The sequence below is a fragment of the Mirounga leonina genome, unplaced genomic scaffold, assembly GCF_011800145.1.
Source record: "Mirounga leonina isolate KUSES-001 unplaced genomic scaffold, KU_Mleo_1.0 Mir_82, whole genome shotgun sequence".
Lineage (NCBI taxonomy): Eukaryota > Metazoa > Chordata > Mammalia > Carnivora > Phocidae > Mirounga > Mirounga leonina.
In genome coordinates, this window is record NW_023270825.1 from 39,340,229 (window position 1) to 39,358,665 (window position 18,437).

General features: G+C 37.2%; 2 protein-coding genes across 4 annotated transcripts in view; one reads left to right on the forward strand and one right to left on the reverse strand.

Annotated features, from left to right (window-relative positions):
• The window catches only part of RTN1 (reticulon 1), a 381,779-nt gene that overhangs the window by 100,065 nt on the left and 263,277 nt on the right, over positions 1-18,437 (forward strand). For all 3 annotated transcript variants that reach the window (XM_034993216.1, XM_034993215.1, XM_034993217.1), the window contains one exon: positions 12,348-12,444. In XM_034993216.1, coding sequence (XP_034849107.1) covers positions 12,348-12,444 — 97 coding nt within the window. The remainder of the gene's footprint in view (positions 1-12,347; positions 12,445-18,437) is intronic.
• Positions 1-18,437, reverse strand: part of LRRC9 (leucine rich repeat containing 9) — a 113,845-nt gene that overhangs the window by 69,514 nt on the left and 25,894 nt on the right. The window contains exons 9-13 of the mRNA XM_034993208.1: positions 17,477-17,673; positions 16,463-16,594; positions 10,872-11,048; positions 10,440-10,557; positions 1,917-2,046 (exon numbers count right to left, since the gene is read on the reverse strand). Of these exons, the coding sequence (XP_034849099.1) occupies positions 1,917-2,046; positions 10,440-10,557; positions 10,872-11,048; positions 16,463-16,594; positions 17,477-17,673 (754 nt within the window). The remainder of the gene's footprint in view (positions 1-1,916; positions 2,047-10,439; positions 10,558-10,871; positions 11,049-16,462; positions 16,595-17,476; positions 17,674-18,437) is intronic.

The following is an 18,437-nucleotide window of genomic DNA, read 5'->3' on the forward strand; positions in this document are numbered from 1 at the left end:
CAGAAAAGGAAGAAGGAAAGAAAATAATAAGTTTTTTTATTAAGTAATTTAAAGTAAGAAAATTTTTGTTGTTGTTATTAACTGGGTAAAAATTCATTTCTGTATCATCAGCACCTAGCATATAGCTTAGATCATAAGAGGCACTGAATACATGTTTACTGAATGGATAAACATTTCTTTTCCCTTTAGATTCCTAAGGGATCTTTGGATTCACTCAATCGTAAGGATCTCTAGGGGTCACTGAATCCTATAAAGTAACTTGTAATCATTAGGCATAAAACATTTAGAAGACTCTTTTTTTTTACTATGTACGAGTTATAAAATGCAAATTGAGAGAACCTAATTGTTTTGGGAAACATATTTCAGAAGGATCTAGAAAAACACCATGAGGTGTTTCTTAAGATGGGAATAGAGGAGAATGAGCAAAGAAGCATATGGTTTTTTCAAATAAGGAGTTCTTTCTAGATTCAGTAATTTTAATTTTCTGATTTTTATTAACTGAATGAAAGACTGCAAAACACATGTAGTTCAACATGAATAACCTTAGCAGAGCTATTGTCTGGAACCTAGAAGATTATTGTTATAGACTTAAGTTAATGAAATTTCTGACTGCCCAGTCTTCACTAGGTTGAACAGTGGAGACCAAAGGTGTCCCTTACTCTCTGACCCAGTCAGTTCTCCTTATTATATATTCTTTGGTCATATGCACTAATATTTCATCTTGTAGCTCTTACAGAATTTGTAATTTTACATTTATTTGTGTGATTATTAATGTTTGTCAGTACTATAAAGGAGCACTGTGTCTAGTTTGCACATACTGTATCCCTATCCCCTACCGGGTGCCTAACACGCAGTAAACATTCCATAATACTAGTGGAAGTGAAGAATGAACAGTGGGAGGGTGAGGTAAGAGGACCTGATGAGCTGGTTTTTTCCCCAATTGTGGTTACCAGGGAACCACAAGTATCCTACAAATTGGTGCATATGCTTTTATTTATCTATATATATTCAAGATGCAAATAAAGTACTGCTTGCTGTGAATAAATGAAAATACCAAAAGTTTATCTTCTATGAGGCAATTTATAAAGCAATCTATACACTTCACAGTTTGTCTTCAGCCAGTTTTAGATTTACAACCAGGTTTTCTTATCTTCTTTTCTTTTTTTTTAGATTTTATTTATTTGACAGAGAGAGAGAGAGCGCGAGCAGGGGAGGGGGAGGGGGAGAAGCAGAGGGAGAAGCAGGCTCCCCGCTGAGCAAGGAGCCCAATGCGGGACTCAATCCCAGGACCCCAAGATCATGACTCAAGCCGAAGGCAGACGCTTAACCAACTGAGCCACCCAAGCCCCCCAGGTTTTCTTATCTTCTATTACAATGATTAAGGACAAATAAGGCCTGCCTTCCCGAGTGCTTGGTATGATGATTATTGCATAATTGGGCCAGGTTCTCTTTTCTCTTTCCTGTGAATTTGGGGTGTGGTGTGTGCTTGTGTGTGTGTGTGTGTGTGTGGCATGCATATATATTGAGTTTGTTTTTAGGACACAAGTTAATGAAAAAAGGAGACTGAGAGAGAGGAGCTAAGGTGGCAATGTAGTAGGAGGACCCTAGGCTCATCTTGTCTCTCCAGTAAACAAGGCAGACTGTGAAAAGTGCTTGTTCCATATAAATTAGCTTAAATATGAGTAACAAACGAGTCCCATCCTATTAATGTTGACACAATAATCAGTAAATATTTGTTCACAACTTGACTGAAGTAATAGATCAGGAAGTCATATATCACTACAGTGATAAATACTAAGTAAAACAGTTTTTAGAAAATCTTCCTGATTGATAAAACCAAGTATTAAAAATGTTATGAAAATAATTAATGAAGACTTTGAACTAAAAAGTTCAGAAATTCAGTGTATTTATAATACCATGCCTGAAGAGCTCATTCTCAAGAGAGTTCTTCTCGTCTTTGTACTTTTGCTGTAACAATTCAATTCTGGGACACTCACACATACTGAGGCTGTTAGCAAGAATCACAGCTTCTTTTCTGAGGGGCAGCTGTAAAGAAAAAACAAAGTCTGAGTATTTTTATAAAACTGACAGTACTTCAGCTTCAATACAGATGGTTTACTGGTTTATGTTTGTGGGTCTGGGCAAAGATAAGTCAGGCTAGATTTGCTGAAAAGTAGACAACCTTCAGGTGCAATTTCATTGGGTAAGGCCATGTATATATTTTAAATTTACATGCAAACAGGTTTATGAAAAGTGACACAGAATGATATTTGTTCCTGTAAAAGCAGCCAGAGTCAAGACTGACAACACTGTGGGTGAAGGAGCTGTAGTTTTACACATTTTCAAGAATACTCCACAAGTAATTGTGCAAATTCCAAAAAGAAAATCCTGTGTGACATTATATCAGTGAAGGTTCTTATTTAGATATGATATATACATAGATATGATAGATACATATAGATTTGGATATATAAATAAAGATTTGGTATAATAGTGTTTTTGGTTTAATAATCTACGCTGCTTTCCAGATACATCTCATCGTGCTAATGCATTGAAATCTTGGTTTGCACTGTGACTAGATATCCTTCTTGAAGTGTTTTATCAGAAATATAGTACTACAGTAAAATTCATGTTACTTCCTGTGAAAGCAGTTCTGAAAAGCGAATAAAATATTTTTTAGTAGTAGAAACCTTAGAGCTAAGAGAGATTATACAATCTATCCAAGGACAGAAGTAGAAATTAGCGAAGTCATGATTTGAACTCAGGTCTGCTCCTCCTTGTCACTCTCTGTTTGACATTATTACTAGTTTAATATTAGTAGCCAATTTATCTAAAAATGTATGTTTTCTATAAATGCTGAATTGCTTAGAATTTGCTTCAATATTTCTTATTGAAACCTGTTATCCAAAGAGATTTAAAAAATAAATAAATCCTAGGGGCACCTGGGTGGCTCAGTCATTAGCGCCTGCCTTTGGCTCAGGTCATGATCCTGGGTCCTGGGATCAAGCCCCGCATCGGGCTCCCTGCTCCGCGGGAAGCCTGCTTCTCCCTCTCCCACTCCCCCTGCTTGTGTTCCCTCTCTCGCTGTGTCTCTCTCTGTCTAATAAATAAAATCTTTAAAATAAATAAATAAATAAATACTAAAATGTGGCTCATGTTACTATAAATTCCACATCCCAGTAAATAGAACCTTCTCAGATTTCCAATGAACATCACTAAATATCCATTAGATACAAGCTATGTGCCTGGCATTATGCAGCGATAGCATGGTCTTGGCCCTCAAATAACAGAGGGAAAGATCGTGAAGAGAGCAGAGGCAGTAATCTTTCTGACATCGGCTGTAGCAGCATTTTTCTAGATATGCCTCCTGAGGCAAGGGAAATAAAAGAAAAAATAAACTGTCAGGACTACATGAGAACAAAATGTTTCTGCACATTAAAGGAAAGAATCAACAGAAAAAAAAAGCAACCTACTAAATGAGAGGATATTTGCAAATGATATATCCAATAAAGGGTTAGTATCCAAAATATATAAAGAACTTATAAAACTCAATACCTAAAAAGCAAATCATCAATTAAAAAATGGGCAGAAGACATGGACAGACATTTCTCCAAACAGACATACAGATGACCAAAAGACACATGAAAAGATGTTCAACATCACTGATTCTCAGGGAAATGCAAATCAAAACCTCAATGAGAAATCACCTCACACCTGCCAGAATGGCTAAAATAAAACACACATGAAACAACAAGTGTTGGTGAGGATGTGGAGAAACAGGAACTCTTGTGCTGTTTGGATGGAATGCAAACTGGTGCAGCCAGTGTGGAAAACAGTATGGAGGTTCCTCAAAAAGTTAAACATAGAACTTCCCTACGATCCAGTAATCACACTACTAAGTATTTACACACAAGAAACAAAAACACTAATCAAAATGAGTCATGCACCCCCATGTTTATTGCAGCATTATTTATAATAGCCAAATTATGAAAGCAGCCCAAGTGTCCATTGATAGATGAATGGATAAAGATATATATGTATATATAATATATATATACATATATATATGCATATATACATGTGGTATAATGCACATGGAGTATTATTCAGCCACAAAGAGGAATGAAATCTTGCCATTTGCAACAACATGGATGTAGCTAGAGAGTATTATGCTAAGTGAAATAAGTGCGTCAGAGGAAGACAAACACCATATAATTTCACTCATATGTGGAATTTAAGAAACAAAATAAACAGCAGAGGAAAAGAGAGAAAAGAAACAGACTCTTAACTATAGAGAACAAACCGATAGTTACCAGAGAGAAGGTAAGTGGGGGGATGGGGGAAATAGGGAATGGGGATTAAAGAGTACACTAAATTATTATGATGAAAAAAATGATTTAAAAAATAAATAGATAACAAAAAAAATAGAATCAGAAAATGTAAAAAAAAAAAAAGAAGAAGAAGAGGGGAAGACAGAAACTATACCCAGTAATTAAAAATAAAAACCATCACAAGATATGTCAAATAAGATCTCCTTTTTTCCCTTTTTTTTTTAGGTGGGGAAGGGGCAGAGGGAGAGGGAGAAAGAGAATCTCAAGCAGACTCCCCGCCCAGCATGAAGCCTGATGTGGGGCTTGACAGGGCTCAAGTGGGGCTTGATCTCACAACCCTGAGATCATGACCTGAGCTGAAGTCAAGAGTTGGAGCCTTAACCAACTAAGCCACCTAGGCGCCCCTCCTTTTTTAAATGAAATGATTAAGAATGAGTTTGTAGAGGTTAAGGGATCAGTGCTAGGCTTTGAAGATTAGACATAATTCCAATAATCAGAAATTTTAAAGGAAAGTCTTTTTAAGAGGAGAGCATATGAAGGTATAGAAACAGATTGTTATCCACCCATCTATTCAATTATCCATCATACATGAATCAGATTTCCACTAAGAAAGTCCCTGCCCTCAAGGACTTGTAGAGAAACGCACACACAATTGCGTTTCAACATAACATGCTACAATAAAATTCTCAACTGCCACTGATTGCCACTCAACCAGCTTCCATTTAACCAGTTCACAGGATTAAGCAGTATTTTCCATCCTTTCTAGAACCTACAGTATGGTGACAGTTCAAGGATAAGAAGGTACTTTAAAAAATACTGATGTACTAGCATAGGGAATTAGTCAATAATATTGTTAATAACATTGTATGGTGACAGATGGTAACTATACTAGTCGAGGTGAGCACTGAGTAATGTATAGAATTGTTGAATCACTATATTGTACACCTGAAACTAATATAACATTGTATGTCAACTCTATTTCAGTAATAAAATTTTTTTTAAAAACTGATGTACTTCTATTCCATGCAGCTGTGTTGCATGCTTACGAAAAGTCAATAGTGTTCCTAAACTTTTTTTATACCAGTTGTATCGGTTATTGAAATTATACACATTAAATAAAACAATGAACTATGAGAAAGAGAGTTGTTTCCATGAAAAATAAGTGGAAAGCTTTTGTAAGACTGCAGAGAGAGTAATCATTAAAAGCTTCTCTTAAAGCATGTGTAGGTGAGGCAAACACAAAAGTTTGGTGGTGGCTGGGAGGATCATACAAACTATAAAACTAGATTGATTTTTGCACTCAAGTTGCTTTGCAAGAATCTTTAAGTTCATGCTCGACTTTAAAGAAACTGAAACTAGCATGTAATATGGTTGTGGCCTGATGTAAGAAAGACTATCTATCAGGAGTTCCAACCTCATATCAAAGGCTTTGGCCCTACATACAAAGAAAGACAAATGATGGGAAACCTGGGTAGTTTAGTTAGTTAAGTGTCTGCCTTTGACTCAGGTCATGATCTCAGGGTCCTGGGATTGAGTCCCGCGTTGGGCTCCCTGCTCAGTGGAGAGTCTGCTTCTCCCTCTCCCTATGTCCCTCCCTTCTCCCTGCCCCCGCTCCCCCCACCCCGGCTTGTGCTCTCTTGCTCTTTCTCTCAAGTAAATAAATAAAATCTTTAAAAAAAAAAACAAATGAAATGGAAGTTTATAGGTTTTCAAAAAATTTTCTTTTTTAAATTTTAAGTAAACTCTACTCCACACGAGGCTCAAACTCATGACCCTGAGATCAAGAGTCGCATGCTCGCCCAACTGAACCAGCCAGGCATCCCTGTCAGTTTATATGTTTTAAGTTTGCTAAAGGGGTGCTCGCTTTGGCAGCACATATATTAAGTTTGCTAAAGAGTTCTTTAAGTAAATAATTTGTTTATAGTTCTCCATATTAACTGACTTTTTTATAAACCTGTAAACTAGGTAAGAGGTCTCCTACTGTTTGAGAACTCAGGAAAGGCTGAAACTTGTAAGTTTGCCATAGGGGAAAAGCAGGAAAGAGCAAAGGGAGGCATGGCACTGAGGTGTGTTTAGGAGAATCATAAGAAAAGTACATACTTCATTTGGGATATCTGTTATATTTGGTAATAGGGAGTTAGGTTGAAGCTAGATTTTGAGGGGCCTTAAAAGCCAGGCAGAGGGATTTGGATTTCATTATCATGAGTAACAGGCAGCTACTGAAAGATTTTCATCATGAAACAGTGTAGTGTGAGCTATGAAAATAACATTTTAGGAAAGATTAATTTGTACTGTTAAAGGTGGATGGAATAGAGAGGAAGACCAAGGGCAGCGTTGCCTACCAGGAAACTACTAGCAAAGATTACAGGGATTTTTTTTTTTTTTTTTAATTAAGTAGGTTCCATGCCCAGCATGGAGCCCAATGCAGGGTTTGAACTCATGACCCTGAGATCAAGACCTGAGCTGAGATCAAGAGCCAGACACTTAACTGACTGAGCCACCCAGGCGGTTCTAAGTGTTGGAATGTTCTAAGTGGTGGCAGGCAATGGTAACAGTGAGGGAACGGAAGAATGCAAGTGATGCAAGGAAGAATCACTACAAATTGTAAATGATTAGCTATAGGGATAAAGGAAGAGGGAGAGGTCAGATATGATTTCAAGGCTTTGACTTTGAACCTGGTCAGCGGAGAGAATGACAGCATTGTTAGTAGAAAAAAGACAAGAAGACGGGGAGAGTTGCTTATGGGCAACCCTTAGATATATTGTATAAGGAGACAAGGCAGATTAACCACGTAGGAATGGCAGCTGTGGGTTTCACAGCAGAGATCAGGAGGCTGAGGATGTATATTTTGGAGAAAGCCAAAATGGAATAAATGATACTTTCTATGGCTATTGACCAAGTCCTTGGGTATCAAAGAGAATATATTATCTTCCCCCTGCCCTCCAGCCCTCTGCCTTACAAAGTCACTGCCAACCTAAGCCAAATTCGTCTTTTTTTTTTTTTTTAAGATTTTATTTATTTATTTGACAGAGAGAGACAGCGAGAGAGGGAACACAAGCAGGGGGAGTGGGAGAGGGAGAAGCAGGCTTCCCTCGGAGCAGGGAGCCCAATGCGGGGCTTGATCCCAGGACCCTGGGATCATGACCTGAGCCGAAGGCAGATGCTTAACGACTGAGCCACCCAGACACCTGCCAAATTCGTCTTCTAAACTGCTTATGCAGCTCATGTTTTTAGTCTTATCCCATCTCTTAAATGATGTAGTACATAAATATTTATCTTTACTCCTTGCATGCACATCATGGCATAAAAATCTAGTTTATCAGATCTATGTGCTACACAGTGATTTTTCTAGCCAATTATGTTCCCCCGTTTCTAAGATTTTAACAACGAGAGTAACTGATAGTGTGTGGAGAAAAAAGGGCAGATTAGTGAACCTTAATCTTGTGGTATTCTCATGTTTAGAGGGAAGGGGAGGAATAAAAAGAAAACAAAGGCAGGACAATCAGCAAAATAGGAAGATAACAATAGTGTAATATCGTGGATGCCAAAGGAGAGTTTCAAAAAGGAAAGAGTGGTCAATAGTATCAGGTATTTCAGATAATAATGGTAAATTTTACATGAAAACTTCCTATGTGCCAGGAACTGGTCCAAGAATTTTGGGGTAAATTTTAATAATACATCTTATTTAATGTAATATATCTGAAATGTTATCATTTCAACATGTAATCGATATAAGAAATTATAGTCTTTTCTCTATACTAAGTCTTTCAAAACTGGTATTTATTTTAAACTTTTAGCACATCTCAATTCAGACGAGTTGCATTTCAGATGTTCAACAGACATCTGTGGGTGGTGGCTGCCGTATGGGACAGACGGCTGGGAGAAGGTTTAGGGATTTTGTACCTCCTAAAGGAGATACAGGAGATAAAGAGCTAGCACAGTGTCCAGCAAGCGGGAAACACACAAAGGTTAGCCCCGTCTTTCTGCCACCCTTTGTGCCCCTGATAGCTCATAGTTCTCTGGAAACATCCTGAGCGCTCTCCGCCTTAAAATCCTCTATTCCTCCCCTCCCTCTCACTTCTCTTCCAGAGAGTACAGTGAGGGCACTCTCGCCACGCCACCCTGCTGAAGCCACCATCAACTCTAGCTTGAGCTGCTGAGCTATGTCCTCCGTATACTGCCCCTGTCTTCTGCTCCTGCTCCCCCCAGTCCATTCTCCACTGAGTGGCTGCAATGCTTTTTGGGGGGTTTTTTTTTTTAAAGATTTTATTTATTTATTTGAGAGAGAGAATGAGAGACAGAGAGCATGAGAGGGGGGAGGGTCAGAGGGAGAAGCAGACTCCCTGCCGAGCAGGGAGCCCAATGTGGGACTCGATCCAGGGACTCCAGGATCATGACCTGAGCCGAAGGCAGTCGCTTAACCAACTGAGCCATCCAGGCGCCCAGTGATTTTTTTTTTTATTGTGGTAAAAAAATACATAAAGTAAAACTACCGTTTTAATCATTTTTAAGGGTACAACTCATTGGCATTAAGTATATTCACAATGTTGTGCAACCATCACCATTATTCATTTCCAGAACTTTTCATCATCCCAAATAGGAACTCTGTACTCATTAAACAATAACTCCCTATCCCTCCATCTTCCCCATCCCCTGGTAACCTCTATCCTACTTTCTGTCTCTACCAATTTGCCTATTCTAAGTACCTCATGTAAGTGGAATCATACAATATTTGTCCATTTGTGTTTGGCTTCTTTCACTTAGCATGATGCTTTCATGGTTTAACCACGTTGTATCATGTGTCAGAATTTAATTCCTTTTTATGGCTGACTAATAACTCCACTGAATATGGATATACCACATTTTGTTTATCCATTCATCTGATAATGGGCCTTTGGGTTGTTTTTACTTTTTGGCTATTGTGAATAATGGTGTTATGAACATGGATGAACAAGTATCCAAGAACTCTTTAATGCACACCTTACTGAATCCTAACAACAACTCTGTGGAATAGATACTATTATTACCTTCATTCAGATAGGAAGAAACAGACACAGAGAGGTGAAGGCACATAGCTGGTGAGTAGGAAAGCCAGGATTTAAATGTGGCAACATTATCATTTCATGTGTGCCATGATGTGAAAAGGGTGAGGAGGCACTGCTCTATACCTGTGTGTTACAGCTGCCTTATCAGGAAGGTGGAAGACTAAGAAAGGATGATTGGATATTTTAGAGCTCAGAGTGACCAGGGGGCAAGGGGGGGAAAATGAAGTAGAGAATAAAGAAGTGGTGGCAGTAAAAGAGAAAAAGTGAAACAGAATGATAGCTAGAAAGCCCAGCAGTGTTGACTGAATGGATTTCTTTTTTCAAGATGGGGAGTGTTTTCAAGATGGACATTGGAGATTTTAAAACAGATTAGAGAAGTAGATTTCAAGATCATCAATAAAAGGGTCACAACATAAAAATAGGATGCCTAGAAAGATAAAGTGAGGCAGATAAAGTAATTGATGGACTTACAATGGTATAATACAAGGAAGGAAGATGCTATACTTTCCAGCACCAAGCTGTCTATGAAACAGCAGTTTGTTATAAATATGGATAAAAGGATTAAGAATTGGGGAGCCTGGGTGGCTCAGTCGGTTAAGTGTCTGCCTTTGTTTGGCTAAAGTCATGATCCCAGGGTCCTGGGATCGAGCCCTGTGTTGGGCTCCTGCTCAGCAGAGAGCCTGCTTCTCCCCCTGCCTCTGCCTGCCTCTCTGCCTGCTTGTGCTCTCTCTCTGTCAAATAAATAAATAAAATCTTAAAAAAAAAAAAGGATTAAGAATTGAACTCTGGGGCACCTGGGTGGCTCAGTTGGTTAAGCCACTGCCTTCGGCTCAGGTCATGATCCTGGAGTCCCTGGATCGAGTCCCGCATTGGGCTCCCTGCTCGGCAGGGAGTCTGCTTTGCCCTCCAACCCTATCCCCTCTCATGTGTTCTCTCTCATTCTCTCTCTCTCAAATAAATAAATAAAATCTTTAAAAAAAAAAAGAATTGAACTCTGCCTGACCAATGGCAGAGCTTTATTCATTAGGAAGAAAGCAGCATTCTGAACATTTTATGTTACTACCTTGCTTGTTTCACTGTCTTTGAATCCTTTTTCAAGTATTTGTAGCAGATGCTTTTTCTTCACTGTAACTTCAGGATCAAAAACATAAAAAAGACATTCCAGCATCTTTCGATAGCTCCTTAAGAATAATTGAGACAAAAAAAATTTTGAGAATTGATTCCAAAAAAGCTTAGCTATAGATAAGACAACCGTATATCCTGCAGGATATTTCCCATTTACAATGCATGTTCCAGCGTCATTATTAAGCCTCCAATCCCCCTCAGTCTCAAAAAGAGCCCCAGTGTGGGTATAATCAAGGGAGATGCATGAAAAGGAAATATTTACTAACAAGGTAATATTTTTAGTATTGTAAACTTTTAAAAAAGAAAGACTCTTTTACAAAATAAAATCAGACTTCTATAAAAATGTTCCTTATGGAATTTAACTTCTTACTCTGAATCATGATTATCTTCATTGTCAAAAAACTTTTGGAATTTCTCTTCAAATTTTAGTCTCAGAATGCGGTTGTTGACTTTGATGACACGTTTTACTTTCACTCCTGTAATTCCATATGTTCTGAAGTCCCATGTACAAAAACGTGAGAGAATTAATTCATAGCAGGAGTTAAACCTATATGGGAAGACAGAATATATACAAAGAAAATAACAGATTGTCCTTAAAATGTTGAAGAACACAAAGTTACATATGATAAAAAGTTATAGCCCATATTTTATGTTTTTGCTAAAGATACATTGTCATATTATAGCTCTGTTTTCATTTTTTTAAATTTTTATTTTATTATGTTATGTTAATCACCATACATTACATCATTAGTTTTTAATGTAGTGTTCCATGTCTGTTTTCAAACTAGGTATACTTATTCAATCAATAAAAAAGATGCTAAGCTTTGAAACATAAAATTAAGAGTTGTTTTATTAATTATTATATATGTGTTCTGACTAAAAGATACATTGGTTGAGTAATCCTCCATTACTGAAACACTTTCTTTTTTGGCTTCAATGAAACTATATGTTTCTGGCTTTCTTCTTACAGGCTTTCTCATGGTTTTCTTTGCTGGTTCTTTTTCCTCTGACACGTTTCTAAATGTTGGATTGCACCAGGAATCAGTCTTTGACTCTCCTCTTGTTTCCATGAACACTATCCCTAGGTGATTTCATCTGGTTCCTTGGCAATATATAGAAAAAATACATTTTATATATACACCAATAAACTCCAACATTTTATTCCCAGACTTTATCTCTACCCAATTTAGATGGATATACCCTGACTTGAACATCCAGCTGCCTACTTGGTATATTCACTTGCACATGGAATAGGCTTCCCAAACTTAATTCAACACCTGCCTCTAAGCCTGCTCCTCCAGAGTGTTTTCCATCTCAGTATATGGTTAGTTATCTTTACGGATTGATTAGCAAATACCAAGTGCCTACTACATCCAGACACTCTGCTAGATGTTGTAGCATAGTCTAAGAGGAAGGTTCTGAGGTCCTGTGTGCAGGTGATTTGGGTTACAATGGAGAGGAGAGAATGAATGCAAGAGACGTCATGGAGGGTCTTGCCCTGATTGGATGTGGAGACTGAGGGAGAGAATGGAGTCAAGAATGGCTTCAATGTTTATTGAGTCTGCATGACTGGTAGGATGGTAGTGCCACAAACAGGAATGGAGAAGTCAGTAGAAGGGGTGGTTTGTAGGTAGGAAGAGGAAAACAAAAACATAAAGATTAAGAACTAAGTATTTTTACACTATTTTGTCTAATCCTAGCAGTAATCTTTTGTGGTAGATTTTCATTTTTTTCATTTTTATAGATGAGATTCAAATGGGTTAAATGACTGATTCAAGATTATGTAGATAGAGTTTGACCTAGGTTTTCTGACTCTAACCTTACTGTATATTTTATTACTTCACAGATGAGTTCTCTTTTGAATGTGTTGAGTTTGCCTTACCAGTTGGACATCCAGATAGAAACATCTAACAGGAATAGAGTAAAGGAGAAAGACTCTAACTGTAAGTAGTTTTTAAAAGTTCAGGAATACAAGAGACTGGCAAGAGAATATAAAAAGGAAATAGAAAATGTCTAGGTGCAAAAAACAAGAGAGGTGAGGGGCACCTGGGTGGCTCAGTCAGTTAAGCGTCTGCCTTCAGCTCAGGTCATGATCTCAGGGTCCTGGGATGGAGCCTCACATCAGGCTCCCTGCTCAGCAGGGAGTCTGCTTCTCCCTCTGTCCCTCCCCCTCCCCCCACCCTGCTTGTGTTCTCTCTCTCTCTCTCAAATAAATAAAATCTTAAAAAAAAACAAACAAGAGAGGTGAAGTTACAAAGAAGGAATGGTTAGCAGCATCAAGTACAGTAGAGGCTAGGAGAGTGAGGGCCCATCATTTCATTGCGTACCATCACTCATTCAGTGGTACTGGCATGTGTGAGCATCCCCAGTGGTGATATACATCACTGACTGAGATTGAGTTACAAAGAGAGATGCCTACGATCATTCAATAATATCCAAATGATGCACTCATTTAGCAAATGTAGAATGCACATTTTTTAAATGGCTGGAGCTCAATAAAACCTATTAAAATGTACTTCAAAATCCTAAACAAGGGTTTAATAAATACTGTCAACTTATTTGCTGACTTATATCAATGTCTTATCAGTATAAAACAAAAAGTTTGTGCTGCTGTAACTCCCTGAAATAGTACAGGAAGCATGAAATCTTTATATATAAGGGTTAGATTACTGAACGTCATTATATACACAAAAGTGAAACTGTTAAAGTGAGTATTAAGTGATTCAGAAACATCAAACTGTATTTATGGAGTTACGAATCCAGCCAGCCCCATGCTAGTTTTTATGACTTATGAGGTACATGAAACATTTTATCTGTCCCCAAGGAACTTATAGTCACTTATATATTATTTTGTGATGTTTTGAACTTATTTCTTCAAACTGTAAATGCCCTGAATCTATAACCAGGTTCAAAGCTTCTCAAGCACAAGGACTATGTTTTATGCTTTGGAGTGAGTCCTGACTTGACCAATGTTGTCTGCTGTCAATGGCTAGCTCAACTGGTAATACATAGGTAGATAATATGAATCTGTAATGATAATGCTACAGTGGCAAAAATCTACTCAACAAGGAAGTCTCTATAAAACAAGGTCGTCTTTAAACTGAAAAAGATAGTCCTTTTATTTCATAAAATAAATGAAGCTAAGAAATATCAAATGATACATAATTAGAAATCTGCAATGCTCTTTTGCTAAAGAAATAAATAAAGGCTGTTTTGACAAAATCTTTGTATTTGGGTTCTAGCTCTACTCCAGTACTTTTTAAAAATTTTATTACATTATGTTAATCACCATACATTACATCATTAGTTTTTGATGTAGTGTTCCATGATTCATTGTGCATAACACCCAGTGCTCCATGCAGTACGTGCCCTCTTTAATACCCATCACCAGGCTAACCCATCTCCCCACCCCCCTCCCCTCTAGAACCCTCAGTTTGTTTCTCAGAGTCCATAATCTCTCATGGTTCGTCTCCCCCTCCAATTTCCCCCCTTCATTTTTCCCTTCCTACTATCTTCTTTTTTTTTTTACCATATAATGTATTATTTGTTTCAGAGGTACAGGTCTGTGATTCATCAGTCTTACACAATTCACAGTGCTCACCATAGCACATACGCTCCCCAATGTCTATCACCCAGCCACCCCATCCCTCCCACCCCCCACCACTCCAGCAACCCTCAGTTTGTTTCCTGAGATTAAGAATTCCTCATATCAGTGAGATCATATGATACATGTCATGTATCATACTCCAGTACTTTTTATTTAAATCCTAAATCACTGGCTTTAAAAGTATTAATAAAAGAGAAGCCAGTGTTTAAATAAATAACTAGACATGTAGCACATAGAGCAATTTAAAGCACGTTAGTAGTTTTTTCCTTTTTTTTTTTTTTTAAGTAATCTCTACACCCCATGTGGGGCTTGAACTCATAACCCCTAGATCAAGAGTTGCATGTTCTTCCAACAGAGCCAGCCAGGCACCCCAGTAGTTATTTCTTAACATCCATAAAAAAATCACAGCTAAGGTAGCCAAGCTTGTGGTACACTAAAAGTAAAAAACAGTCTTTCAAATTCTGCCAATATATATTTGATTTTCTTCTTAAAATGGATCAAGGTTATTCTTATTAAAACCAAGTAAACAATTGCTAATAATTATAAAATTTGATTTGATCAAATTTATCAGATTTGATTATCCATCAAAGCTGGGGTGCCTGGGTGGCTCAGTTGATTAAGCATCTGACTTAGACTCAGGTCATCATCTCGCAGTCCTAGGATCAAGCCTGATGGGGTCCTGGGATCGAGCCCTATGTAGGCTCCTCACTCAGCCTCCTTCTCTCTCTCTCCCTCTCCCTTTGCCCCTCCTTTTCCCTTCCCCCTGTTCATGCTCTCTCTCTCTCTCATATAAATAAATAAAAAATCTTTTTAAAAAATCCATCAAAGCTAATTTACTATCAGGCTGACAAAGTTACCTAAATGTCTTTTAAGTCATTTTATTTTTATGTTTTTTTCTCTATAATCTACTTGTTTTGTAAAGAGCCTCCTCTGCAATAAATTAAAAAGAAACAAATAATAATAAACAAATCTATTTAGGTTGAGTGAATATAAACAAAAGCCTAAAAAATTATTCATACACCCAGCAGACAGACACCATTCAGTTTTTGCACCTGAAAAATCAAGGCCTTGTTTATATGGGAACTGGGATGAATACCTTTTATATCTTTGTACATAAAAATCAGGTATTGTGGTTAAGCAAACAGTGGTAACTGCTTGGCAAATGGATGCATTGATACAAAAAAAAGTATTTTTAAAGGTCTCTTTCTTACTTGGGCAGAACTTCTCAGACTTTTCCACCAACATACCCCCAAGGCCCTTTAGAAGATTTTACTCACAGAGGTTAAGAGCTACATATAATATAAATCAGGGGGCTTGTTTTAAAGTAATCCATAACAATCATGTATTTTTCTTTATAAAAAGTTACTGCAATTTTTCCATTTTACTCCATAAAAGTCAATGTTTGTTTCAACATTGATTGCGAGCAAAATCCTCTGGGATGATATATCAAGTCCATTCTATAGCTTTATGTGTTTCCTGGTTTCCACACACCCAAATTTGCAGCATATTCTAGGATTCTGTGGCAATCTTTGGCTTGTTTGTGGGCTCCCCAGTTTTGAGAAAATGACTGCAGAAATGTGAAAGTTAAAATTAGTGATATTTTTCTGCTGCAAACTTCTTCTTTCCCTTCTTCCCACCTTCGTTTCTTTCCTTCTTTCTCCTTCCTTCCTCCCTTCTCCTCTTCCTTCCTTCCCTCCTGCCTCCCTTCCTTCTTTCCGTTCTTTAAAATCATTTCTTTGGTTGTACCCTCGAGTTGAAGCAACACAACCACTTTCTGGTTTGTACCAGTAGGCTTCAATTTTGAAGTGTGTATGTCTGTTTCCTGCTTCTTCTGTTTCTGGTGGCTCTCTCCATTTTTATCTAAATGGGCTTTCCACCCAAATTCCTGGCTTTTAAGTGTATGCCTTATTTTAACTCACAGAGTCCATGTGCACCCTGACCCTAGCTAGCTATAGATAACTGGTTTGACTTTGACTATGGACCCCCAGGAAATTTGCTAGGGAGCCTCCTCCAGTGTTTGCAACCTGCTGTGGCCAATTCTGCTTCTGCATACAGTATTCTAGCTTCTCATACAGTATTCAGAATCCAGGCCTATGTCCAGTCCAGGAATGAATAGTATAAACATATATAAAATTAATACTTGGCCATAAACTTTTGAAAATTGTATTCTGGCAACAGAAAATGTATTGATGGCAAAATAGGTAATGGCCAATTTACAGTGGATGAATATTCTATATGAGAAGTGTTTTGAAAATTAGACATCTGAAGATTTTATAAGTTTATTTTGGTTGATGATCTATCTTAAGCACCTAAAATTATTTTTAAAGCTGTAACTAAATTTCAGATAGATTTACCAGTCATCAGATCGAGTGCCTTCTTCAAAGTGGATATTTCCCACAGTCTCCAACTCAATTAACAAAAATGGGATCAATAATCCATGACTTCTCTTCTTTTGCTTTACTTCAACACGATAAATTGCTTCAATTCTATTTAAGAAAAAAAATAAAGCCATTAGAAACACTTAAAAATCACATTAAGATTAAAATAATTTTTTTTTATAGCTGATGTGAAAATATAGGCTTCTTTCAATGGATAAAGAAAGCCTGGTGTTAACAGTTAAACCAAGGAAAAGATACTCTATTTCTGGCAATTAAAATCACTTCAAATTATGTTAACTTCAGAATATGTGAAGGTTAGAAGGCTAACCTGGCTCCGCCACTTATGACTCTCAGATCTTTTTATGTTGTAGTTTCTTAGTAAAATGGCAATATTAATAGTACCACACCTGAAAAAGCTTTTTTGAGGATTATATGCAAAATACTTGTAAAGCTCTTAGCAAAGAATTTGGCACAAAGAATCCAATAAATGTTAGTTATTAGTAGTAGTAGTAGTAGTATTGACAGGGCAAACTAACTTATCCATTTAGTGCCCTAGTAAATAAAAAATTTACACGACTAAGTTTTCTTGCTTTATATTTCTAGTTGATACTCAACCAGAGTTTGTTTCTACATGATTCCAGACAACTGTGTATATGCTTTGCTCAGTCAGATCTATGTGGTGAGTTTTCTGCATCAGTAGCAGCTCTTTTTTTAGTTTGCATTCACTAGAGCAGTGATGTGACAGGAAGCCAGTGGAGGGAAGTTCACTGTGCCTAAGTAAGTATTGCCTCTCGAAAAAACTACGTATGTCAGCTTTGAACCAGTGATGTCTAGCTCTACTGGGAACTGGACTAGAAACACATTCCATGTTTTACTTCATCATATAATTCTTTCCACTCATGAAGAAGGGAACTGAGCTCAACTGGATAGCCTAGAACGTTCTATTCTCTCGTTTCGAGTTTGAACAACTAGACAATTCATAAAACATACTCATCTAGTTTTTTGTTCCAGAATGTTACCCTTTCATTCAAGGCATTTAGTTTGGTCAGTATCTTCTGTTGAAGATTTGGTTCTTCTGTGACAGTTTCACAGTTCTTTGATTTTTCAAGTTCTGTTACTTTATTGTTATTGGATCTATCATTGTGCCCTTTGCCAGATCCCTTGAGTTCAGCAAGTTCCCGTTCCAGCTGTTGAAATCAGTGTGCCAGAGAGCAAAAATTTTTAGTGGAATTATTAAATATATAGTTAATTTAAATTAACAAAATAAAAATCTAGATAATAAATAGGCCAAACTTCACAAAAACATGCTAAACATGTGATTACAACTTCGGTACAAGTTTAGTCAGCCAATTTCTCTTGACCAAGGGACAGTCTTAACTACTTCAAATGTGGCAGCTTTTTTAATTGACAATGAGAAAAGCGAAGAAATGGATTTTTAAATATTAAGTGATGAGTTTGCTTCTATTAAAGCCAAAGTAAAATTATAACAAATACTGGCTTTGGTATAAATAAAATATCTAAACTTCAAATTAATGTGACTTCTATCACACCTACCTTTCAATTTTTTAGTATTTTTTCAAGTACTTTGGTATTCTGGGAAAAAAATCAACCATAGCAAATATACAAAACATGTATATAGGGATGCATATTTTTCCTTTTGCCACAGTCTCCTATATATGGCTCAGCATAGCAATGTCTTTATTTAAAATTTTGATATTTTGTTTTTTTCTTGTTCATAATGGGCTTTGTCAGCATTCATCTGCATTTTGAAAAAATACTGTACTACGTATGATTTATTGCAGTTACTGAGGTTTTTAGCACTCAGATTTTGGGCCCACAGTGAGTGCCTCATTTGCCTTGCCTTAATCCCTGCCTTGCAGGATTTCAAGATAAATTGTACTATACATGGAGAGGTGTATATATATAGAAATTTGCAAATTATCTGTCCTCC